This window comes from Coloeus monedula (assembly GCF_965178545.1).
Source record: "Coloeus monedula genome assembly, chromosome: 2".
In the NCBI taxonomy this organism is placed as follows: domain Eukaryota; kingdom Metazoa; phylum Chordata; class Aves; order Passeriformes; family Corvidae; genus Coloeus; species Coloeus monedula.
The window spans coordinates 114,156,255-114,182,659 of record NC_138782.1 but is presented as its reverse complement, the minus strand read 5'-3'; the positions used below and the strand labels follow the sequence as shown (position 1 = coordinate 114,182,659).

The following is a 26,405-nucleotide window of genomic DNA, read 5'->3' as shown; positions in this document are numbered from 1 at the left end:
GCTCTTAACACCAAAATTAAGTTATTTTCTGAAATATGTTTCTGGGGGGTGGATAAATGCTGTCCCATAAAACTGAAAGATTAAAAGAATTGTAAATAATTGAATTATCCAGCAGTGATTAATCTCCAGCAACTATATCTAGTTGGAATGCTTGAGAGTTTCGAGCAATGGGAAAATGTCACTTCGGTGCCTTAAGAGGCATCACTCTGCCACTGCAACACACAATGTTTTCCTGTGGCAATTGAAATATGTTTGGATTCATTATGGGCCATCATTGATTTTCTTTCTGTGGCTGTAGCTGTTCAAATGAGAAGCTTTTAGATGTTGGACTAAAATGCCATTTTCAGAGAGTGCGTAAGCAGCATTTCATAAAATGAATGGAAAACATTGACATTAACAGGCTGTGGAGCCTGAGTGCTAATTGAAATAGCAAGAATATTAGTGATCTGTTGACTTAGTGTCCAGAGTAATCAGGGCAAAATGGTGTAATATAAGTTGGTCTTATATTAAATATAAAATGAGAACAAATCTCTGAGGTATTGCAGCTACAGTGATGTTCCTAGAAAACCCCTTTAGCAGAGCAGTGCACAAAGCTGTGCTGCTTCCACTTTTTTTCCCAGAAAAGCAAATAAATAATTTCAGCTTTTAAAATAGCTTTCCCTTTCTTATTTTATTTTCAGAGCCTGTTTTCAATAGTCCTACCTCACCTGTGACCTCTCCAGGAAATGGGAGTGAACCTGCATTGGGACCAGCACAGCCAAAGAAAATCCGAGGTGTTGGGTTTGGAGATATCTTTAAGGAAGGCTCAGTGAAACTTAAAACAAGATTATCCAGTAATGAATCAGAAGATAAAAAGCAAGATAAGGTTTGTAGTGGTACATATTGTTCTTTTAAGGTTTCATATAAAAATAATTTAGGAGATGTGGAATCTGACCATTATCCTCCCATAGGGCTCTTGCCTATAAAACAAAACAAATCCCCTCAAATTTGTTTCACAATAAATTGTATTTAACATTGATTCCAAAAAGTCTATTCAAATGTCCTTGGTATTTAAAACATTAGAGACTGAAAACCAAGCTGATACAAAAATTGTCATTGCAGAGCCATGTGGTGAAAGACAAAATGACATCTTGAACACATCTGCTGTGTGAGGTCTCTTGTAACAGACTTTATATATAGTCTGGGAGAAGATTGTTAAGTCTGCCTATTCAAGTTAAACTTACCTTTTAAAACAAGGAATATTTTGGCATTTCTTTGTGTTTTGGCTTATTTGGGTTTTTTTTCCCAAGTTTTGGCAGATGTTGAGATTGCTGTTTAGGTGTCAACTGCCATTACCTTCAGTGAGTGCTGCCAAGTTTCTGGTTTCTTAAATTACTGTTTGTGTAAGCCTGAAAAATGCAGTTCTAGGATTTTGCATCACTATTAATTTTCTTTCCCCCAAATTTTATGAGGGAGTGGGAAAAAGAGCGCTTTTATTTTTTGTTGTTTGAATTTTATTTTGATCTGAACTTGAGAGCAAACTTACCCCTTGGAAGCACAGCAGTGATGCTCAGTCCTTTATTTTGAACTTACTATTTCAAGAGCTTATATGTGGATTTTCAGCTTTAGATAAGTTAAAGGCAGCTGAGATAGTCCAGAGTTTCAGTTTTGGCTCAGGTGATCAGTTCAAGAAAGCCTTAAAGTCTTTGTCCTTTTCAATTTTTCTTCATGGGTTATGGTCATTAATGCTCTTTTGCTGAGTGGTTTGTTTTCCTCTGCCATTGTAATAATTCTAGTGGTGTAGGGCAAAAGGTGAGGTGAGTCCCTGGGAGGAGGAAGGGGCTGAGGCTTCCTTGAATGTGTTTTCCATCAAAAGCAATGCTCAGAGCAATGGCATGGTGTGTGTAATGTTTGTTTCTGATCTGGTCAGAGCATCAGATGATTTGGAAAAGAAAAGTTTCAAGTGTGTTGCCTTCCTTTTAAAGCTCAGGAAATGTTGCCTCCTAAAGAAGGTGGTGTTTAGAAAAGAAGGTCCATGGCAGACCTTACTGCATCCTTTCAATGTAAAGATGGATATAGATGCATAGATGGAGAGAGACTCCTTACTGAGGTTTGTAGTGACAGGACAAGGGGCAATGGCTTAAACTGAAAGAGGGGAGACTTAGGGAGAAAAGATGGGAGATAAGGAAGATATTCTTTGTGGTGAGGGAGATGAGGTGCTGGAACAGGTTGCCCAGACAAGTTATGGTTGCCTCACCATTGGAATTGTTCAAGGCCAGACTGGATGAGGCTTTGAGCAGCCTGGTTCAGTGGGAGGTGTCCATGCTTATGGCAGGGAGTTGGGACTTGGATGGTCATTGAAGGTCCCTTCCAACTCAAACCTTTCCATGTGATGGCACATGGATTCTCCTCATTTCTCTCCTGGCTTTGTCCCCTGATGTGGCAGTCTGTGGGATCACTACATGTCAATGCTGTTGGAGTAGCTTTTCAGGACCTAGCTTTGAGTTTGCTTTCTTGTCATGAGATTGACAATTCAAAAGAGTGTTCCCTACTTTGTACCTTGTTACTTGAGAGTATAAAGAGCCTGTCCAAGCTCTGTTCAATTAATATGAAGTCGGCTCAGACCTTTTGAATTGTTCTATTTGACTGTGTATAAGCAATAAAATATGCTGGTTTTGGTTGGCCTGTATGGAAAGGTCTTGTGGACCATTTCTCGGCAAGAGAGGAAATGAAGTGAGAAAACAGTTTTGCATAGCTTAATGTCAAAGAAATAAACAATTTAGTTTAGCACTTAATATTCCATGTACACATTGGAGAGCCCAAGGGAGATAATTCTCGTGAAAGTCTTGTGAAAATGGATGGCTTCTTTGGATTTGTGCTTGCTTTGGGGTTATCTGAAGAAATGCTGGGAGAGCACTGTCAGTCTCTTAAGACAGTAAGGAAAAAAAAAAAAAAGCAGCTGTGTAGAGGAGAGAGGGCTCTTTGCCCTTGGAGAATTCAGAGACTGTTCAGCACAGGAAGGCTGAGCACTGATGTATCTGAAGTGCTCCGGAGTGTATCTGCTGCTGCAGGGGATTGTTACAGCTCTCCCAGCGTCCCACCTTGGCTCAGGCTATTTATACCCTGTCTGCCTAAACTTCCTCTCTTACTCCTAATTGCATCTTATGTTGGAACGGGGAAATGCAGAGAACTATTTCCATGTTGGAGGTGTTTAATCTCAGAGGTGGGTTATTTTAGTGCTTCCTTCACATACCATTCTGGAGAGAGTTAAATTGCATAGGTACTGCAGGAACATCCCAAGTGACCGTGGCTTCCTCTATGGTATGTCAGAGGTACCAGGCACCAGCCTACAGGCATTGTCTGGTTCTAAGGAGAGTAAATCCAGTTTCTCTGACAGTAGAAGATTTGCACGGTTGAACTGTAGATGAAAATGAGCAGAGTAGCTAAAGGCAGTGGGATTTTTCACATCAGTAATGCTGTTAGGGCTGCTCAGGTAAGTACTGACTGTAAGATCATATTCTGTGTTTGTAGCTTTTTGGGTGTGAAGAAGTGGATGCAACTGAAGCTGTCGGAATCTGCCTGGCAGCCCAGCAAGTTTCTGAGGGGAAAAATAAAATGTTGTATCATTTATTTTGGTTAGATGTTAGCTCTGAAACTTGTGGCAATGCCTCTGTGTTTTTTCATTCAGGAGAAATCTCTGGTGACACTTAAGCTGTTCTGTACAAATTGCTGAGAATTTAAGGGAGCTGGGATAGGTTTTAATGTTCTCTTTCGTTTGTCTGAGTAGTTAAAAACTGCTTGTCTGAGGTGGTGTATGGCTGCTGAATATTCCTGCCTTATTTCAGTGCAAAGTAAGCATGGTCAGCAAGTTACTCTGAACAGAGCTGTTAAATAACTGCTTGTCTTGTGTTCTAGAAGAGGCAATATTCAGGCTAATGGGAGAGTAACACCTGGAACTGCTGAAATACAATTGCTAAAGTATGTTTGGCCATATCATGAGATTAGCTTCCAGTTTGAAAGCTGTGCTCTGTCTTTAATCAGTAGACAAATTCTAATTGCAGTGTCTGTAATGAAGTAAATACAGTAGGCTAAGTGCTTAATGGAAAAAGCTCATTGAATCTCTTGGAGATGGTAATTTGCATCATCTGAGCTAATGAAAAATTGAGTGTGTCCTGTAGCCTAATCAAAAACAAAACTCTCAAGAATTTTTTTTAACAAAGTTCTTTCCCTTCATACAGCCATTACCTAACCATCCCTCTGGAACAAAGTTAATTCATTTTCCCAGTACAACAAAAACTGAAAATACATCTGAAGTAATAAAATCAGAAGCTGAAGGTAAACCAAAAGGTAAGGCTGATGGACATTTACATCTGTTACATGGTAGTCCTTTCTTAAGAACAATTTGATTATCAATTTTTTTTTAATGTTAAAATATAAAATGTCTGCGGTGTACTGGAGTTTTGTGTAATATACTATGTTACATCTTTGAAGTACCTTTGAGGAGTTTATGCAAGTGCAAAAAAGTCTAAAGAAATTTTTGCTTACATTTCTGTATGTCATGGTTTAGCACAGCTAAAAAAGAAGGGTTTGTAGGGTTGTCTCCCAGAACAAAATAAGGCTGAATAAGGGTATGAACTTTCATTGCAACAGTCCTTTGCATTAATTTTCTGTTGACGTGTTGAGAGGGATTTGCTTTCTGCCTGGTTTTATTCTGGTGGGATGCTGGAGACCTATTTCCATGGAACAGTCTCTCAGCACAAGTTCCTTTGTAGGCTCAGGATTTTCTGTGGAGGTGGCAGTGTGCATCAGAAAGTGGTGTTTATGTTGTGTTGAGGTCTGTTCCCTCAATAATCCAGTTTCCCTGTGGTTTTATTTATACCATTTTTTAATTTTTCTTTTTTAGTATCTCTTAAGAATTTATGACTTCATTTAGCTGCCAAATTGCACCATTTTATCTAGAGAGATATTTTTAAGCCAACCCAAAACATCTTGTGGGAGTGCCAACCCCATGTAAAAAATTAACTTTGATTATGTGATGTGTAGACAGCTCATTTCCCCTGTTCCAGAGCAGACGTTTCTCAACTTCTGTATTGTAATTTTAAGTGTTATTTTTGTTTTATGTGGAAATACCTTATTTTGCTGTGTTGTTTTCTATGGAATGCATAATTTGCAGAAATAAGAAAACTGCAACATCTTGCTTCTTAACCGTTCCAGTGCTATTGCTCTAAGAACCACCAGAATGTGCAGCCCTGCGCATTATGGAATTTGACTTGTCTAAAACTTGGCATAAAAATTACCCAACTCTGCCTAAAAAAAATAGGAACATTCAATGCTGGACATCCAGAACATTCAGTATTTAGCTCTTTTCATGGTTTCAGGTGCATCTCATTCTAAAAGTGTGGAAGTTGGACTAATCCTGTAGCCAGAGACTACAGGACTCAGTGCTGAGTCTGTTTCCCAGAGAAACAAATACATGAGAGAGGAGCTTAAATATGACAGTAATAGAAGCTGTAGGAGAACATCAGTAGGTAATTCCTATAGACACCAGATGAGAACATCTTACAACCTTAGGAAGAAAGCTTGTTTTTATTCCTTAGTGTTTTTGTTTAAATACAGACCACAGTATATTTTAGATAATAATAATTTATATATCTCCTCCTCAGTTTTGAGAGACCAGCTTTAAAATAAACCGTGTTCATTGGTTACACAGATCTCTGAGATGTTTAGACTAGGGTGGCTTATTTTGCAGTGAGGCTCTTCTGGTTTTGGAAGCTTGTTTTGGCTTCTGGTGCATGTAAAAATATTTTCTTTAAAAAGTAAAGTAATCACAATTTGACCCCTCTTTCCCCCAGTTATGTTAGGATACAATATCTATGATTCCTTCTACTCTATTGTTAGTCTTGAGACTTTGGAAAATACTTATTTTAAACTAAGTTCTGTTAAAAATATTTACTGAAATCTAGATGCTGTAAAGTTAAACTGGGGCCTTTCCTAAACTTAACTACTGGCAGGATACCAGGCTCACAAAATAAGAAGCTAAAGGGGCAAATTGTACAAACTTGTCTCATCTATGGCCAGGTTTCCTGGTGGTGCTGATGCTGGGGTTCACAGCCTGGCAAATGGGGTCCTGGGCAGGGTGCAGAGTTTCTTGCCTCGTCCAGCATTCCTGGCAGCTGGAGCAGAGTGAAATGTCCCCTTTCTGGCACTGCTTTTTGTCTGTGTGGGACTTGGTCTATGTGAGGAGGGGGGAAGTGCTTAGAGGAGGAGAGGAGATATAAAGGATTATACTGCCCAACTCCCCAGGCATAAGGAAATGCATCTGTTTTTACAGAATCAGGATGTAGTGAAATGTATTACACTCAGTCATTACTACTGATAGAATCCTCAAATTTGATAGCTATTCTACTGTACCTGTAGAATTTTTTTTAGAGTCAATGTGAATTTTGGGCTTTACACCTCAACTTAAACATTCATCTCTTTGATGTGGTTCTTATGGTTTTGTAATTTTTCATGAACCACAATATAGTCAGGCTATGGCTGAACATATTTTTGATTACTAGATAAGACATCAAAATAATACAAATTCTTGTACCTAAGATTACTCACGTGATATATTTGCATGTACATACATCTCTATATGTCTATCTCTTAAGCTTGGCATATTTTGGCATTTTAACATAGTGGCTGTCACTGATTATTATTTGAGAATACAATTTGTGCATTTTTAAACTAAAGATGGGTATCTTGTTTTAACAAAATAGAAGACAGCAAAAAGGTTTGACTGCAGCTCACTCATTTATTCTCTTACCACCCAGCAAAGGCTGTCATTAAGAATTGCAGATGATTCTGTGATTCTGAGACTTGATGTTGTGCTGCTCTAACTGGGGGGTGATGCAGCTGCTGATTGTGGTGTCAGTGCCAAACACCTGATAGGTTATGGCAGCACCTAAAGAGTCCTTTTTGTTTTCTTCCTCTTTCTTAGTGTGTCAGATACAGAAATCCAACCTTTTTATCTGCTAAATTATTTTAAATGTACTGGGGTTAAAAATTCTGTGGTTTTGTGTATTGGCATTTCTTGTTTTTGTGCTAGTGTGGGAAAGGAAAACAAATCCTCTTGCTTTTTCACCTGAATTGTTACCACAATTTTAAGTGGATTAGTTTTGAACTGTACCAAATGGAAAGAAAAGAATTACTCTTTCTGCTTTTGCAGAAGAGGCTGTGACTGAGTTGATCAGATGAGCTCTGATTTCAGGTGCTTAGCCAAGGAATGCCTTTGCTTCAATTACTTGGTTTCACTGCATGATTTCTGAAGTCTGCTGCTTGAAATTTGTCATTGTACATATTAATAAAGGATGTTACTGGAAAATAACTGCCTGTATTTAATTAGGATTGCAAATTTGAAATTTAGATCAATTTTGAGAAAGTACATATAAGCTCCAATAAGCTTGAAACCATTTTTGTCTAAAGTAGCTTGAAATTGAATATATAAATGCTGTGGGGAGGGTTAGATGGGCTGTTACAATTTTAACTGTTGCACTTTTCACTCCTCTTTTCTCCCTCTGAAATCAGAGGGCTTGAATTAATTTGCTGTTGTGGAAAAAAAATGTTTTGGGGCTTATACTTCTGACTTCTCGAAGATTTATTTCCTTTGCTCTGTAAATATATAATCTTATTTTTCTTGTGATTTGGACATTCATAAAGCAGTCTCAGGTGGCTGGTCTAGAAGGAAAGTGTGGTTATAGTGTGAATTTCTTAGCTCTCAGACAGCATAAGTGAGCTGTTATTATGAATGTTACTACCCATAGTATCCAGATTAATTGTGCTCCTCTGTTCCAGCCAAGGAATATTGCAGGACAATATTTTCCTATGAAGGCTCAAATGATGAACTCAGCTTTAAAGAAGGAGAGATTATTCAACTAATCAGTAAGGTAAGAAAGTTTGGTCTGCTCTGACCATTTGTATGGCTTTGGTGAGTTTTGTACAAGGAGCTCACGTGTGAATTGGAAACCAGGAGGGTCTGTTGGAGTAGATATTCCTGTAGACTGATTTGTCTTGTGTGAGAGTCAGTTCTTTGCTTCTGCACTTGATAGAGATGCAGATGACTTTAAAGATCATTACAGAGTGGGAGATTATCTTGGAGTCTTCAAAGGCCAGTGGGATCAGTGTACACTCAGTGCCAACTGCCTTTTCAGTGAGGAAATTGGAAAAGCTTTGCAAAGAGCCCTTTTACCTTCAAAACTTGTTGTTTTTCCCTAGTGATTCAGAATAACCATGCAGAAATTAATGATACTTTCTGGCTGTTTAGAGAAACCTGATTATTTAATTGAATGTTCTCATTTGTATTGAATTCTGAAAACACCTTTTTGATAGATCATCTTGTTGCAGAGATGGTTCTAAACAGGAAATTACCCTACCCATACTTAATTTCTCTGCACTACTCTGCATTCTTTTGTAAGTTTATATGGAGCTATATTAAGGAATAATGGCTTTCCTAAAAAAAGTGGGAAGTTTCATCTTCAACTTTCAGTTGCAGAAGAAAACACATTTTTCTTTAGTAAGATTTTAATTTTATGGAATTAAGTAATTGATATTATGAGCATCACTGATCATAATTACAGTGGAAAAGAGTAGTTATGGAAGGCCCTTTTGTAAACACAGCAGCCCTTGCCCCATCTTCACTCAATCTCTTGCCTCTCTGTCTTTTTAAACCAATTTACCCCAAACATACACTGGTCCAAAGTGGAGCAAAGAAGAGTTGTCCAGAGTGAGTGGCATCCCTGCCCATGGCAGGAGGTTTGAAATGGGTGTTCTTTCAGGTCCCTTCCAACCCAAACATTGTAGGATTCTGTGATTTTTTTTGGCTCTGAGGCACAGAGAAAAGCTGTTATTTATGCTGCTAAAATACTCTGATGACATCATACTTTCTGTTATGGACAAAGGCCTTGATCCAGTAACATCATGTAATGGATTTCTGTGCCACTGAATTGTCCATTATTCTATTTTCTTTTGTCTTAATATGGTTATTTTCTCCCTCAGTGGGGTATATTCTTTTGCTTCTTCACCCTTTTCAGACCAGTGCACCTGATTCATCACATCAGAATCACTTTTATTTAGTAGAATTGGGTGTCATGCCAATAACGTTTGAAGTATTTACTGAGTAACTTGCTCGTCAAGGAAGCTGAGAAGAAATGTTGTGTTTATGTACTTTTCTTCCCTTTGCAGATCTTATCCTTCTATCCTTATCTTATTTGACGTAATATAGTTTTGTCCTGCATTTTAGACAACAAACAAAAGCTAACCGAACCTGATCTGATCTGTAGCTGTTTCCCCTTGCTACGTTGGCCAATTTCAGACAAACAATTACTTGATGTTGTGTGTAAAAGGGAAAAAAAAGTTGTTGTGTAACTGTATCTGTTCTGGGGAAGAAGTAAATGTTGGTTGAAATGACCTGTTGTTTATTTTAGGACACTGGAGAGCCAGGCTGGTGGAGAGGAGAGCTCAATGGTAAAGAAGGAGTCTTCCCAGATAACTTTGCTGTTCAAATACAAGAGTCTGATAAAGACTTCCCTGTAAGTTCTTACATGTATTGTTTAGTATCACAAAAATCTATTGCTGCAAATGCAAAGAATAGTAGAGTTCATGGCACATTATGCTGCTAGATATGTTAAAAATGTGGCAGTTTTAACTTTATCTTGACTTAGCTGTATCAAAGAAGAAAGATGTAAAGGTTAATCTTTGTGTTTAAACTTATCCATAAATACTAAAGTGAGGCATGTTTTTTGAGATGAGGGCTAATTAATGAGAGTGATCAGGTCATTTAGAAAAGGGTGTAGTTCTGATAGCATGGTGTTATGTGTTACTGATTACTGAATTAAACCCTTACTGTTTAGAAAGGAGATAAGGTGTTGGTTTTTTCCATCTCAAGTCCTTAAGTAACTGTAATTACAAAATGCTGAATGACCCCTCTGGGTCTGGCTGGGATTTTTCCATGTCAAAACTTGCAGTAGACTGCAGTATATAAAGGATATTTTTTTGTGGGGGATTTAGAAATATTTTTTCACCATCTCATGCACTAACTTGTAGAAATTCACATTTTCATGTGGTACTCATTGATCTTGTAATTTTGGTCCTCATTTTCATTTTTTTTTTTGTTGAGATTAGTATGATGTTTTGGTTCTGTCACGTTTGTGTAGCAAAGAGGGATGGTTGTGTTAGTTCACAAATGTGTGTCAACCCCAGGTGGAATGGATTCAGCTCCAGATCGGGAGTTCTTAATTTACCATTTATCTGAGTTGCCTCACACAGAAACCTACTTACCCCAGTCAGGATTTTCTTTTTAGCTGGATTCTCAGCTGTGCAAGAGTGGTATAAATGCCATAACATACAAGAAGGGAGGGTAGGTAGAGTTGCTGTTTCACAATACAGAGTTGTTCTCTAGAGAGAGGGGGGAAAAGCCATTCTTTTACCCTAAACAGCATTTCCTTGCTTTGATCCTTTATTCTGCTTTGTGTGCAGTGTCTCAGCACAGGGATTCACCTTGCACTGACCAGCTTTGAGGTTCAAGGCATTGGATGGCTGGTGATCATAATCAGCTATTTGATACTGACTTCATAAAAACACAGACCAGAACTGTATAATGGCAAGTTGATGCTGAACTCTGTTTAACTGTTTTTGGTATAGGCAGCAATGCTGCACAGCTGGATAATGTAGTTACTTTTTCGGGAAAGAAAGAAGAGTCTTGTTACTTAAGTTCAGTTGCTTTTGTGTCCTCTGAAACCAGAGAAAGAAATTGAATATGGGTTCTCCTTGTTTAATTACATTTCACCTGTTAGAATAAAATCTTGCTGCATTAAAAAGAGCTTACTCACTAGCTGTAGGGGCACAAAGTGAAATCCACCCATAGCAACTGTTTTAAAAATACCCACTGTGAGGTGCTTTTGGAGGGGGTGTGTTAGATTGAGCCTGTACGGTTTCAGCAGTGCCTGTATGAAGAACAAGTGGTTTTGTAGGCTTTTGTATCGTTTTATCAGGGAATCTTGTCCTTAGTACAACCAGAAAGGCCTCTCTTGTAAAGCAATTTCAGGAATCCCATTCTGAGGATGAGTGGTTGAGATCTCTCCTGAGAAGTGCCAGTCTTCTTTCAGCAGGAGAGGGATTCAACCTCAATTGCATCAGTTTAAGAGAAGTGAAAGTGATGAGTGGCTGTTTCAAAATAGTCATTTTAATGTATGAACTGTTGCACTGTGAAACTTTGTAAATTTTAATGGCTGGCATAGTTTTTCCATCTTTCCCACTTAATTATAGTGATAAGGAAGCTCAAATCAATGTTTTTCTTGTAACTGGAGTCTTTGAGACAAATGCTGTCAGTATCTATTTGGTTTTTCTTACACTTGTAATTTAGAAGTCAATTAATTGAAGCCATGCCTCTGATACTTAATTTAGAAATCTGTTTTTAGTGAAAGTGGACATTTTTGGTTCAAAAAATTATCTGGTTACTCTTCTAAACTGGCATGGTACTAACTAAGGTTGAGATATATATATTGAAATTAAAATGAGTGTGATCAGTGCAATTCTTTGGACTAAAAAAGATTAAATTCATGGGTTTTAGTTATTTTTGCCTCTGTTTATGAACATTTCTGGAGCAGTGATTTCATTTGAACAGACCTGAATTTTGTTCCTAAATTTTTGTAACTGGTTGTCTGGGAGATATCAGAGGAATTGTTCCAGGTCTTTGTGTTTCCTGTCTGTGAATTGATTTCCTCCTTTGTGAAATACTTCGAAATCGGCAAGTAAACAAGCTCCATGCTACTGTATGCAAAACAAAACACAAATGAGGCTGTCTTGGATACAGAGAATATCTGTTTGCTTGCTTGTTTGACTTCGGGTTTTTTCCCCTTCATTTTGCAGAAGCCAAAGAAACCTCCACCTCCTGTTAAAAGTCCAGGTATGTAGTACATGTATGGTGGTCTGAGAAAATACTAAATTTCAGAAGCAGTGCATGACTTCAAAAGAAAATTTAGAAGTAGCTTTTTATTACCTAGTAATGGCACCCATAGTCACACTTTGAGGTTACTTTTCATACTTTATATATTTTGCTGCTGCTGTATATTTTTCAAAATTAGGATGGAGCCTACTTTGGAAGCATTTTAACAATGGCTTACCATTTTCTGGGCTCGAATGAGTGTTTATAACTGGTACTACACTCCTTGCAAAAGAGAAGACACAACTTGGTGTGAGTCTTATTTTTAGTTAGTGACCAAGATAATTAAAGCTCTTTGAGAAATGTCTATGATTTGCTTTTGCATTCAGCTGCAAGACCTGAATTGCCAACTGGAGAGAAGAAATTTCTTGCTTTGAGGCCTGAAGAAAAAGGTGAGGACAATTTTCTGCATGGTGGCTTGCCTACCGTGGCAACTGGCTCTCTGTTCAAGAGCCATCATACAAACTCTCTTGATACCATTTACTGAAGTTGTAATGTCTGTGGTGTTACAGAAATGTCTTTGGAGTGGTTAGAAGAACTGCTGCACTCTAGAAATGTTTAATTCTTGTTACTGCATTACATTCTGAAAATTGGTTATTGCACTGCACAGTAACATAATTACTACTAAATTCATGAAAGGGAGTTCTGTGACAGTGGCTGCTGCAGTTTTGAGCAGCAGTAGTAAGTTATTAGAAAGGGAGAGGTTAACTGCTTCTTCTCAATGTTTGGCAAAAATCAGCCTGATCAAAAATATTTTGAAAGAACTGCGCAGAACAGGTACAGGTACAACAGTCATTAGACAGATGTCACAGTTACAATGCTCAGAGATAGAGATTTCTTGTCCTATTAATTCTTGCTATATTGCATGTTCAAGTTCCACTGAATTTGGAGGCATTTACTGCTTTATTCTTAAAATTCAAAGGACGCCTTTTTCCAGAGGCAAAGCTACTGTTGTCATGCAAACAGATTTCCGAAAGGCTTCTTCGAACCCTTTTAGAAGAACTTGCCAAGTGAAAATGTTTGGTTGTGTTTAAAAGTAAGAAGCTTAAACAAAAGTGTTGGTTGGGCTTTGAGAAGAAATCCTGATGTTACTGCAGCTTAACCAAATTACAGAACCACTCTGTCCTGTGAATGGTGAGCTGTGGCTGACCAGCATTTCTACAAGTGAGACTGCTGATAGGTTTCTTGGCTTCCTTGTGCAGTTTTTATTACCCCAGTTTAAACAAGGCACCTTCTCAGCTGTTGAATATGAAAAATGCTTGTTAAAGTCACTTCTGTTTGTTCTGTATGTGAGCAAACAAGTAATTTTTATCTGTTGGAGCAGTATCTTTAGGTGTAAATTAAGAACAACTCTATGATTCCAGAAATGTTGATCACCTGGCTCTTTTTAAATTCTTCTAAACTGAGGCAAGTTTAATTCTGAACTACTTCTGTTTGGACTATAATGTTAATCTTTGCATAGTTGAACTCAACTATTCATGGAGGAATATAGGAAAAAATAGAGTGACACCATCGAAAAAACATAGGAATATGAAATCTTCTATAAAATTATATAAGGTAGAGAACCCTCCTTTACTGAGCTAAAGGAAATGATGGTGGAAAAATTTTTCCTGTATTCAGTTGCAGATCAGGTCATAAAAATTACTTTTTTAGATAGCGCTAGTGTTTTACAGAAGATATGGCCATTTATCAGTGCAGTTGTACTTGTGGAAAAATAGCCATGTTAATAGAGTAATTAAACTCATTAAGTATGAAATTGTTATGTAATTAGTTCTCAGAAAAAAATATTAATTGAGCAGCTCTGAGAAGCTATCAAACCATGTCATTTTTTTATGCCTGCTGGGAGACTAATCAGTCTGCCTTTAATTGCAATCAAAAATTGATCAAAAATTAAAAGCAGTATTTCTGTAAGTATTCCTGTATTTATAGTGAAGGACACTTAGTGGTGCCATGTAGAAATTTTTGTCCAGTGTAAATGTCTTCAGACATTTGTATCTTTATTTCCATTACTAAATGGCTCTTTTAACGCTCTTTTCCTTCGAGGAGCAAAATCCAAAAAAGACATGTCATTTGGTCCAGCAGAAATTCCCAGTTTCTGTGCTCATGGTGAACCTTGGCCTTTGGTATTAACATTTTCCACTTTGCTGTAGACATTTTTTATATTCAGATTTTGAGTGGGAGTATTGGAAAAGAGAACTGACAGATGAGAGTTCAGGAACAGGATTTGATGACAGCAATTTTTTTCTGCCCTGTTTATGAACTCACTTATTTTTAAAAGCAAAAGGGGTAATTCCCAACTTGTGCTCAGCATAGCTTCAATAAAGCCAATTAATCTGCAGTTAGTCCTGGCTGGTGTTGGGTGTTTAAAACTGGAAATGATGTGTATTGGGTGGGGAGGCAGGAGTGGCTGGCGCTGCTGATGGGCTGCTTTACGCAGGGCAGGCAGCCCCACCATGTGGCAAATCCCTCCACTGCTTCAGCCTCCTGCATTTTTAACTCCATGCTAAGAGAGACTGCAAGGAGATGCCAACCAGTTTAAGTTTTTTGCTCGTATCTCCTCCTGATATTCAAGTGTCCCAAAGCAGGAAGACAGTTATGCCCCTGGACAGTGCTTTTGACAGAAGTATCTCTAGAATCTGTTTACTTCCCAGTATTCCTAGGGAAGAAAATTGGTCTCTTCTCCTTTTTAGGATTGAAGGGCTGTTGCTCAGTGGCTGCAGGACTTGGCCAAAGGAAATCAGTCCTACACCTGGCAGTTCAGGCACTTTGCAGGCATGGAGCTGAAGCACATACCCAACCCTGCTCCCAAATCCATAGCATATGTAAACATTTTACACCAGATCAATACTTAGTTAAAAGCAAATCACAGGAGGGGAGGATGGGGAGAATCAACGCTGAAGGTCACTCTCTCCATCCCAGTTTACTGATTTACTGCCCTGTAAGTGCAGTAACTGTAAAGAACTGTAACCCCTTGCTGTAACCTAACAATTATTTTATTAAATTCTCAATACTTTGTGTCTACTGAACTGTGGCATGGTTTACAGGGAAAGTAGAAGGTTTGCTCTGGCTCTCCCACAGGGTGGAGTTAGGACACATGGGTTGAAACCTATTCAGCTACTGCATGCGAAGCAGCTTGAATTTTTCAGTATCCCATATGTTGTACGTCAGCTCCTCTGGACTGGATTCAGTTAGGTCATGCAGTCATTGAACAAATAAATACAACTTTTTATTGTCCATACCTAATTTCTGTCTATTTGTAGGAAGGTAGACTTAGATAAAATAAATTCAGCTATTCAGATAAAAACTCATTTATCTCCCCCCCCTTTTTCCATAGATAAATTATACTGCTTGTGTAAGAAGTCTAGTTAAAACAAAATAAAAAACCCTGCCTCCTTGAAAGGAAATCAAATGAATTCATAGAAAAGACAAAGCCGTACAAAGATTTTTGGTTCTTAGCTGTCATTTGCAGTGCAATAATGTAAATCCATAATTTATTACTACTGTTTCCTGTCAGTAGAAAGATTTATCTTACGCTAAGATAAAGCTTTTTGAGCTCAGGTAAGTAGTTTGTGTGTTTTGATAAGGTATAATTTAAAACACTTAAATCTGTTTTTCATTCTGATCTTCAAAAAAGGTATTTCTGACAGCAGTTGCTTTCTAATTGATTAGCAGTGTAAGAATTGTAGACAACGTGGGGTTTTTAAAATGTGACTTACTTTGTCAGATGAAAAAGGAGCTTTGGATCAGAAGCCTTTGAAGCCACAAGCTCCTCAAGTACCACCCAAGAAGCCTATTCCTCCAAGCAAGACCAACAGCTTACTGAGAGCAGGGCTCCTGCACCCAAAACGTCCGGACAAACCTGGTTTGCCATCATCTCCATCCAAGTCAGTATGACTTAAACTGCAGACACCAAGTGGACTTGATTTGATTTGTTGTTTGATCTTTCTTCAGGGATGAGGTGGGAAGAAATGTGTGTTCTAAGGGTGAAAAGGATGCAAGGATAAGTTTTGCCTTACACCTATCAGTATCTTAGTTCTCCAAGTCTGTGTTTCAATGTGAACTTAGACTTTGCAAATCCTTTGAGACATTGAATCCATCTCAGAGTCAGTATTAGAGCATAACTGACCATGGGGCAGATCTTGTTGCTCATCTGGGGGCTGCTGTAGCTACTGTAGCAGGGTGGAGTAAAAGAATGTGAGGCTGGCCCTTGAGGATTATTGTTGTGTTGAAAAAACGCTGAAAATTTGAGCTGCCTGAGTGTTCAAGGCTTGGGCACTTTGGATAGGGTAAGACAGATGGAAGGGAATAACTGAGCACAGGTAGAAGCTGTGCTAAAGGGAACCACTGTGGCTCATGTCTGCTTCTGGAGAAGGAAGCACTTACTACAGAACCACATTCAGATTCTCTACTCTTGAACCTTCTCAGTTGAGTTCCTGGATAAATAGGGACAAATACTTCTTATAGATACACTTAATTTTTTTTTCCTCATGAGTTTGAAACTTTCACTAAGACTAATTTTGCATCCATACAATCTCCCACACACAGAATTTTCCTTTGTCTCCATCAAAGTAGTTGCTAGACCCTTACCCAGAAGTGTAAACAAACTGCTGACAGGTAACTGTCCCTTTGGGATGTTCAGTTGGCTTGAAAGAACCATGGGAAAGGGAGGTTGTGATACACTTGGCCTTGTGCAAATAGAGCAGACAGCTGCCACATCAAAGAGCTTGCACCTTGAATACCTTTGCAGTATAGAATTGTGTTATATTCACTTGGTATTTTGGAGACTTTCCCAAGTAAGGATTATTTTTTAAAACCACAAGTCATACTCTCTTCCGGCTTAGAAAATGATTATTGCTCTAATGGGATGCACATATGCAGTTAAATAGAGGTCTGTAATAAGCTGTGGGCCTTTAATAGTTGACACCTTTAAATCTTAGAGATATTGAAACGTCTGAAAGTTTTTAATATTGTTTTAGGAAGATCAGGCTGCTGTTTCTTTTTCTACTGCAATAAAACTTACAAATACAGGCTTTAGGAGGTGAATTAATGAAAGGGACACAGTTTATATATGGCATGGTGGTCAGGCCTGGTCAGCATGGGTTTGTGATGGCAAGTATTGTAAAGGAAAATGTTGCCTTTTTTATTTATTGTGATGGTGGTTTTACTACTTTAGATCTTTTTCGTTGTTCTTGGGGTTTTTTTGTCTGTGAATGATGTGAGCAGATATGGAAGGAATGCATGGTAGAACAAAAGCTACAAGGTAGCTTTTTCTATACCCAGCAAGAAATAACTTGTTCTCGTCAGCCTTTTTCCTTTACAGGGAGATTTCTTTAATGTCGAGGAGTCAGTTTCTGAATTATTTCAAGATGTATTAGTGAAAATGTTATTCAGCTCACCTGTTTTCTGAAGTGTAGTATTTTGGACTGAAATGCCATAGTGTGTCATATAGTAAAAGTTCTGGATTATTTTCACTGGGTTTTGTGCACATCTGACAACTCTGCAAGAGCTGGAACAGAAGAATTTGCTTTCGTATGAATATAATTGATCTCCAAAAGCCTTGATTTTAAAACAAGGCTTTAGAAAGTAATAAAATCTACTGTAATTTTTCAGTTTGCTTCTAATTCTTGGTATGTTTCCCTCTTAAATTATTTCATCTCTTGACTAGGTATGTTTTGTCTTTTCCTTCTTACCACAGAACTGATGGAGAAGTTGTTACTCTTCGACCGAAATCTGAAGTTGAGCCAGAAGCAAAACCAAAGTTAGACTCTGAACCATTGCCACTCAGACCAAAATCAGTAGAGGTAGATTCACTTGTGGTAAAGAGCTCTAAAGAATCAGGTAAGAAACGAAATGCTCTTTTGGGCCTTTTGCTGTGTTTTACAGAGTTGGATTAAGCTTTTTGAGTGATTTACTCGAAATGCCACTGAGTGCATTTATGCTTGCGTATTTTTTTAGAAGTGCTGTAGGCAGCTAAAGGTAAGAGACAGGAGGGGATGAACAGATGTCAGCAGGGTATTTGCAGGTAGCTGCTGAGCTCTGGGTTGTGGCAGTAGCCAGGAAGGGAGATGGAAATAATGGTTTGTTCTTCTAATTTGAAAGCTTTTTTTTTTTTTTGCTGCCACTTTTATCTTGAGTTTTTATGAAGTTGTTTTCTTAATGGCTGGTTCAGCTTGTTCTGCTCTTGCAGTTCAGGTAACTTTGCTTTTCTAGCTACCTTGAGAATTCTTAGTAATGCCATTACCTTCGGCCTCCTGTGATTTAGTTCAGAGCTATTCTAGATTTTGACTTTATCATAACTTAAATTTGGGCCTTAAAAAAGCATGGAGTATTGTACATTTGAATAGGATGCTTATGGCTTTGCTTAAAGCGCCTTGAGCCAAACCTGGCATCTCTTTAATTGTCAATGTATCCAGTAAAACCCTTGATAGTGGTTAAAGCACCCACATTTAATGATCAGAATCTCTGAGCTACTGTATTGATACCATTAGCTCTTTACTGACAGTGCAAGTGATACCAGGCTTCTGTGTTTCACTCAGGCAGAGATCAGCTGCTGTGGGCATATTTTTCTAAACTCTAAATTATTTTTATTTTATGATTAACTTCAGAAAAAGCTGTAGTGAATTATATCTGCAGTGTTCATCTTGTATATCTCAAATGCAACTTTCCGTCTCAGAAAAAATTTTAGTAACAATAAATCTAAAAATACTATAAATATGTTTATTTATTTTTTAAGGCAAATTATGATATTCTGGTTGTAGTATAGTTGGTCCAAAGTCTAGTAAATTCATCTGGAAGATAAAAATAATGAATTAAAAGAACAGAAGCAGTTTATAAATAGAAAAGAATACTCGAGACTTTTTTTTTCATTGAGCATATTAAAATATGCTTTTTGAGTGTAAATGTTTTATTATGAGGAAGGGTTAGTTCATGTATGTTTTTATTGCAGAAATTATACTACTCAGATTAGGTACTATAAAAAACTTCTTTACTGTGAGGGTACTGAGGTCCTGGCACAGGCTGTCCAGAGAAGCTGTGGCTGCCCCATCCCCAGAAGTGTCCAAAGCCAGGTTGGATGGGGCTTGGAACAACCTGGGATAGTGGAATGAGATGATCTTTAAGGTCCCTTCCAGCCCAAGCCATTCTATGATTATTAGCTATCTAGCTAGTGTAATAAATTCTATGATAATCTCTAGGGTTGTGCTAGATGTGTTACTCTATAGTATAGTGTCATTTAACCTCAGGGAAAACTCCCTATGCAAATGGAATATCTTTTTTTTCCTCTACATTCAGTTACCTTGACATCTTTAATAACTAGGGTGGCCACGTAGTACCTGTGCTAGCAGGTATTCAGGTATATACTACAACTCAGAATATTCTGTGATAGAAAAAATAATTTTACACAGATTTAGAAAAAAAAATCTATGAATTTTGTTTTGCTGACGTAAGTTCTTACAGGCTTATGGAGAAATTAAAAGATTTTAATACCTAGATGGGGCAGAGGACAGGGGTGCCCAACAGGCCCATGGGTGAGGTCAGTTCAGTTCCGTTTGGTGCACAGCAAGCAAAGGAGGCTCAGGCAGTTCATGTGGGGATGTAGCACTGACAGGGTCAAGGAGCTGCTGTTGAAGGAAAGTTTCAAAAATCCTCTGTTTTGTCAAACTGACGTTCCTTAAAACAATCTGCATAAGTCACTTCTGCCACTCTAGTGAAAAGGGACTGATCCAAACTCCTGCCAGTAAAATGTAATTAATCTCATGCTCTATTTCTCTATGTATATTCTGCTGCTAAAGACATAGTACCCTGTGCAGCCAAGGTTATATAAAACTATAAGAAAAAGGATGATTGGACTTACATAAGTTTAAGACTGTTTAGTCTTACAGTAACTAGAATAGGTATTAATAAAAGATGAGGGAAAACGGGTGGCTGGGGCTGGCAACTGCTTTACCAGAGTTTTTATTTTTACTTCCTTCCCCCTTCTTCAGATTATGATCCTGTGGTAGATGAATTTTTAGAAACAATTATTTTTTTAAATATGGGTCCTGTTTTTTTGCAACTTACTTGGACCATGAAGTGTGGTGTAGGTTGAGCCACTTCCAGTTTAGCATAAGGAGAAGCTGTAAATATTCTGTAAGGAAAAAACCAACCCACCCCATACCAAAATTAGGTCCCCAGCCAGCAGATAAAGACAAATAATCAAAATGATTTAGAAACATTGATCACATTGAAATAACTCCTCTTGAAGCTTTATTTGAAAATTTGCATAAATGTTTCTCTGTGTGATTAGAGTCAACTACTGTAAAAGACTAAAGCTGTAATACTGGCATACTGAACATGTAAAGCGATTCTGTTTCTTCTACAAATGTTTCTTTTTCCTGCTTTGTAAAATAATTTTTTTGTTCAGAATCTTTTTCTAGACATTCCTCTCCTTGACTTTTCTTTCCAGATTTTGTTTCCTATCCTGTTTGCCATGTTTCCCTTCTTACGTGTCAGGAAATTACCCTACCCTTCTCCATTTTGGTAAGATAACAATCTCTAAGGAAATCCAAATGCTTTATTCCATACACATATCCTCTATAACATCATGAGCATGGTTTTCAGTTGCAATTATTGGTTCTAAAACTTCGGGGTTTCTATTAAAAATGCACTTTTTTTGTTTGTTTGAATGCCTGTTTTCCTTAGCTGTTAAAGAAGTTACTTTAAGTAGACTTTTCCATTAGGAATTGGTGGGGACTAAAGTAAGAAAAAATTTACAGTTGAGCTATTGATAAGCCAGACTTAGTGTTTGTTTGTAGTGAAATGTGTTCAGTACCTTTAGCACATCTGGTGTATGTAGGTTGAATGGCTTTATCATTCTGCACACACAAATAACACAATCATGAAGCTTTTGGGCACTTAAATATTTTATAGCTTATATCTGTCCCCTAAATTTGTGGGGTGAAATCTCAGCAAGATGAGTAATAGGAGAAGGGGTGCCATCTTTTTCTCCACAGATTAATGTGAGTTCTCGTCTTCTAAAATATTGGATAAGTTTCACTTCTATCATGGGTATTTAAACCCCAGCCACATGAGATGGTGGAACCATAATTTCTTCAGCCACCCTTCATCTTTGCTTCTTTTTGTGAAGGCTTTTTTAGACAAACTGCTATGAATGCACTAGGAGTATTCACAAATTTTAACAAAACCTCTCATTAATTGTACCTGTCAAAGCTCCCAACAGATCTGTGGTGGATCCATGGTAAGATTGCAGAAGAGACATTTCTAATAGTCCGTCCTATGTAACTTTAACTCATCTTCTTAGAAAGAAAGGTGCTCTTGCTCAGCCATGAAGTCCTTCTTTGACCTGGAGTATCCCTAGATGTGTGGTACTGCTCTTCTGGCACTATGGTGGGACTTCCATTAACAATTGCTCACAGGCTGTCTGTAAGAATCTTAATTGATAAATCATTTTATTGATTGAAATGGATGTAGACTGGAATCTTTCAGTGGGTTTCATCAGTATCTATATTGGTTTAATGGTTTATTGGTTTAATTTTCTCTAAAATAGCTAAAAATGCTGTTTACAAAGAAAAACAATCAAATAAACTCCCTAAGCCCACAGTAAAACCAGTCAACCTACCACCACCACCAAAAAACCCAAACCCCAATCCCCACCAACCTGTGTTTTAATTTCTTCCCTATACCAAAGCAATAAATTGGAAAAGTAAAAACAAAAATTCAAGTGCAGTCAGAATTTCCTCTGACTGGAATCTGCCGGCAAAATCTTAACGTTGAGCAATTCTCTCAGGTGTAACAATTTCCTTGAGAAGCTCTTAGAAATATGGAAAAAATCCTTGGCTTTTTGGTATCATCCCACCATCTATATTTAAATAATACACAGTTCAGGGCTGTAGCAGTCTTCAAGCCTTGTCAAATAGTGTGATTTTTTTTTTTTTTTTAACTTAACATTTTTCTTAATATATTCTTAATATGACTGATGTTTACTGTTTGTGGCGACAGGACTGGCATTACAATCATAAGAGCAACTAAATTTATAATTCTTACTTAAATTTCTTGCCAAATGATTTGTCATTTCTGTGAAATGACAAAAGAAGGATCATTTAAAGTCAGAAATTACTGAGATGAGGGAAAAAGGCATAAATGTTTTTCTTGTTACCTTTTTAGTGATACCTAACTAACATAAATCCTAATTTGCCCTTTGGCAACCTGGTCTAGTAGAAGGTGTCCCTGCCCATGCCAGGGGGTTGGAATGAGGTGATCTTTAAGGTGCCTTCCAACTCAAACCACTCTGTGACTCTGACAGGTTCTTACGCTGGGATTACTGATAATTGAGGTAAAGACCGTGAAGATGACCCCTTGGTCACTGTTGCTTGCAGTGTATTAAATGAAATATTTTATTGGCACAGACTAGAACAGAAATCCCTCCTCATTTATTTCTCCCTCATCCTTTTCCATCAGCCGCTTGCCATTCATCACTCTTCTGTTTCTTCCTTCTTTTTTTTTCTCCCCTGCTTGTTTAATTGCAGGTGTGATTGCATGATTACAAAAGACTGTCTTGACATTCTCTAGAATAGAAGTAAAAAGCAGCAAAACTGATTGGTAACAGATAGTGCAATAAAGGAATGGGTGATGAAGTAGATCTGATCAGGGCTGTCCAAAAGAGCTGAATGTTCTAAGGCTTTCAAGGATATTAATGCGGAGAACACATTAAAATCAATTAAAACATTCAGTGGAAAACTTAGTACCTACAGGTATAAATTAGCTTTGACAATGTGTAAGTAAAACTTGCATTAATAAGATGATTTTAAGTCATCCAGACACTGAAGGGGTATGAATGGTCTGGCTCAGTTGTACCCAAGGCTTTTTTCTTATCTGATCTTTAATGGGAACGTAGGAAAAGAGATATCATAGGTTCTGTTTGCTAAATCATAATGTCGGGTAAGAATCAGAGGTCATGAAAAAAAAATCAAACCCAAAACCTTGAATGTTGTTTGTGGTGCCTCTAATAAATACTGTGTGACATTTTAGTTACAGTCTATAGAATAAGTGATGAATTTGGGTTGTAAATGATATATCGTAACTGTAATCTTATTTCAATGCTGAAGTAAAAACCACAACTCAATCTCACTAAACATCTGTTGCCAGGTAAGTATATTTATTTTTGTGGAGAAAAGGTTAAGTCCTGTCGTTAACTAGGTGAAGTACTTATGTTACTGAGGCTAGTTGTGGTCACTTCTTCCTATTAATAACTTTTTTCCTAAAGCTGCCTCTTCCTAGAGGATGTAAAACATTTCTGCTGATCTGAGAGAGAGTTTACCTAGAGCTGTGAGCATAAAGAGATTAATGAACAAAGAGATCTGTGTAATTGAATAAAGTACAAGAGTATAGTTTTGAAATGTTTTATTGAAGACTTCATGAAGTTGTGTATTATCTTTAGATACTGTATATGAAAAAACTCCCCTGCACAGAAGTAGGTGCAGTTATTGTCTTGTTAGCTTTCACCAATGTGTGGTGTACACCAGTATGTACTTTACCATGTTGCTTTTATTTTTGTCTTAGTCACTAAACTTGCATTTTCATGCTTTTCATGCAGGTTCAGTGACAAGAAAATATGCTCTCAAGTAGTTGAATATGGCAGCTCTTAGAAAAAGTAATAAATATATTTTCTGCAGATGCTGCCATGTTGCTAGAGCATTTCTTCTGTTCACACAAATTGACTTGAATTTAAATTCTAGTTGAATTAACTCTTAATTTTTTTCAAGGGGGAAAATACAATTTCCCAGATATGTCAGTCATGCTGTTGTTTTATGTGTTGTATATGCTGAAAATCCTCAAAACAGTAAGAATTCTGATAATTTTTTTTTGGCCCCAAGTTAGAAAAAAGAGATGAAAAGAACACAGCAAAACCTTCTGGTCTTGATGGTGGTCTCTGTTTTAATCTTTTTGTAGATGTGTTAAGCTTTGATGATGTAATAGCTACCTCAGATAATCTGTCCCACCCGACTGCGAACCGGCCCAAGATGCCTGGTAGGAGGCTGCCTTCCCGTTTCAATAGCAATAGTCCTGTGAGTATTTTGGGGGTGTTCTCTGACTAGGGAACTACGAGCTAACTTCCCAGGAAACAGGACTGCACTGGGGAGCAGTCTTGTGGGCCATTTATGTGAGAGCAAAATGCTGCAGAGGTTCAGTTCCTATAGGTTTTGTGTGGAGGGAGATCCATTCCCAGCAGGGAAGTGAATGTAAGAGAAACAACTGGAACTGTGTTGCAGCCGAAGGAGTCTTTCTGTTCCATGGGGTGTTGCTGCAGGAAATGCTCAGCTCTTCTGGCATCACTGATGGTGAAATAAGAGTTGTACATACACACAGGTCTGAAAGTGTCTTTAGTGACTTTGACAATTGGCCACTATAAATTTGTAATTTAACGCTGCTGTAATGTGGGACTTGTGATCTTAGTGCTGATGTGAGGTTGGCAGACAATGAGAAGCAGGTGGTACAGAGCCCTTGAAATCAGTTTTTGTCACTGGATGTTGTATAGTTCAGTCATGCCAGTTACCATCTACAATTACTGCCCATTTATGTTTTATGGAAGCACCTACAGGCTCCCAAAAGCATCACAGACTTAAGTATTGCAAATATGCTTGAAAATCCTGCCCAAGTTTCCTGTGTTTAAGTTCAGCTGGATGTGGGGAAGGAAAGTTCTGACTGTCAGGGACAGAAAAGTCAGCTAGTCTAGCAATTTCAGTTTAGTTACTTGGTTTTTCCCTTTACTATTGCATTTTTAGAAACATGAAAGATTTTTTAAATTTACTTTTAATTTTGTTTTTTTTTTTTTAAATTCTGAAAACCTCTTCATGCTTTATGAATGGTTTACCAGGCAAGTCAAAGTGTGGGTCCAGAAAAAAATTTGAAGGTGCAGAAAGAAGAAGAAAGTGCCAAACCAAAGCCAGTTGAAACAAAGAAGGTACGATGATACCAAGGAGCCAGAGGAGTACCAGGCAGCTTGGTGGTTCTGTTCATCCTGCTTGCATTTCCAGTACAGGTTGATGCACTATCTAAATGCCAGTGCTTGTATTTAAGTACAAGTGAGCTGAGCCATTTAGTAAAACTTCATAGTAAAAAATTTAGTATTGAAGTTCATTTATACTTTCAAAGTGCGTGAGTTCTGGTGAGAACTGTCGTGTCAGGTGGTATTTCCCAAATAAGTTCCTTGTCTGCTCAGCCTTTAGTCTCCTGACAGACAGAACAACTGAGCAGATCAGCAAAGTGCACAAAAGTTTGTTTATAATGATCCAGTGGGATCCATTGAATCACTTTTTTTTGTTGTTGTTGTTGAAGTGTAGAGGACTGCAGTGTCAGTATTGTTTTTAGTGACTACAGGAACCTCAGGTAAATCCTTAATTAAGAGCTGTATAAAGTAATTATCTCATATACTCCAGTAATCCATTTGAGCTGGACATTGTTTTGTACCTTCTAGTTGGAAAATTAAGGGAACTTATGCATGTTTAGCTCCCATCCTGGTACAACCTGTGTGCTGTAAGTGTTCAGTTCATAAAGATTTCACTTCTTATTTTTCTACTGATTTATTTTTTCAGCCATCTGCATTCAGCCCACCGATTCCACCTTCATCTCAGAGACCAAGTTCTGTCATACTCGACTTTTTGCCTGGAGACCTCCAACTTAAAGGAGAAACAGATGATGAAAAAATTTCTGTGGAAGAGCTCAGGACTCAGATTAGTGATTTAATGGGTTTAGTAGATGCACTGAAGAAAGAACATGGGTAAATATTTCCTTTTTCAAACTGCAAAGATGTTATATAGACATCTTACAAATGTCTTTAATGCCAGACTTTAAAATAAGAACTATTCCATCCTAATAACATATTAATACATTAATTCAGATATTTTCTATTGAAACTGATCCTGCTAAATGTTGTAAATATGTACAAATTTGATGTCAGAGTATCTTGGGAATTTATATGCATTTTTTCCCTCCTACTTTGCACTCCTGCATTCATTACATCTTTTTGAAAGAATTAAACAGTCTGCTTTTTTTGTAAGGAGAAGTAGTTAATTTTTTGTGGTAATAACATAAGTACATGTTCAGGCCGTGTGTAGCACTGTGCACAAGTACTTGCCATGACTGGTAGGAACCTTCTATTCTAAGTAATTTGTTCTCTGTATAGAGGTTGTCAGGTTATTTCAGGTTATTTTAGCTTAAATACAACTTTCCAGATAACAGCACAAACTTTAAAGTAAGTAGCCTCCTTAAAATTGGGATTAAAAATTAGGGATAGGTGAATAGCAATAGGTAAGAAGTGTTGAGGGATGGTAGAATCTTGTGGTCCCACAGATGTGAGTAACAGTTCACTGGTGGGCATGTGCCTGGTTATGTGAATTTCACTTGTAAAATTTAAACAAGGCTTGTGCATCCTGTCCTCAGTAATGTGAAG

General features: G+C 37.7%; 1 protein-coding gene across 5 annotated transcripts in view; it reads left to right on the top strand.

Annotated features, from left to right (window-relative positions):
* CD2AP (CD2 associated protein) overlaps nucleotides 1-26,405 on the top strand; it is an 80,703-nt gene that overhangs the window by 48,389 nt on the left and 5,909 nt on the right. For 3 of the 5 annotated variants that reach the window (XM_082300122.1, XM_082300120.1, XM_082300121.1), the window contains exons 6-16: nucleotides 681-865; nucleotides 4,218-4,326; nucleotides 7,816-7,907; nucleotides 9,444-9,548; nucleotides 11,887-11,923; nucleotides 12,289-12,351; nucleotides 15,684-15,843; nucleotides 17,655-17,797; nucleotides 23,906-24,021; nucleotides 24,831-24,917; nucleotides 25,549-25,733. In XM_082300122.1, the coding sequence (XP_082156248.1) occupies nucleotides 681-865; nucleotides 4,218-4,326; nucleotides 7,816-7,907; nucleotides 9,444-9,548; nucleotides 11,887-11,923; nucleotides 12,289-12,351; nucleotides 15,684-15,843; nucleotides 17,655-17,797; nucleotides 23,906-24,021; nucleotides 24,831-24,917; nucleotides 25,549-25,733 (1,282 nt within the window). Of the gene's footprint in view, nucleotides 1-680; nucleotides 866-4,217; nucleotides 4,327-7,815; nucleotides 7,908-9,443; nucleotides 9,549-11,886; nucleotides 11,924-12,288; nucleotides 12,352-15,683; nucleotides 15,844-17,654; nucleotides 17,798-20,402; nucleotides 20,477-23,905; nucleotides 24,022-24,830; nucleotides 24,918-25,548; nucleotides 25,734-26,405 lie in introns of all 5 variants that reach the window. The other 2 variants (XM_082300123.1, XM_082300124.1) reach the window with 2 other exon arrangements.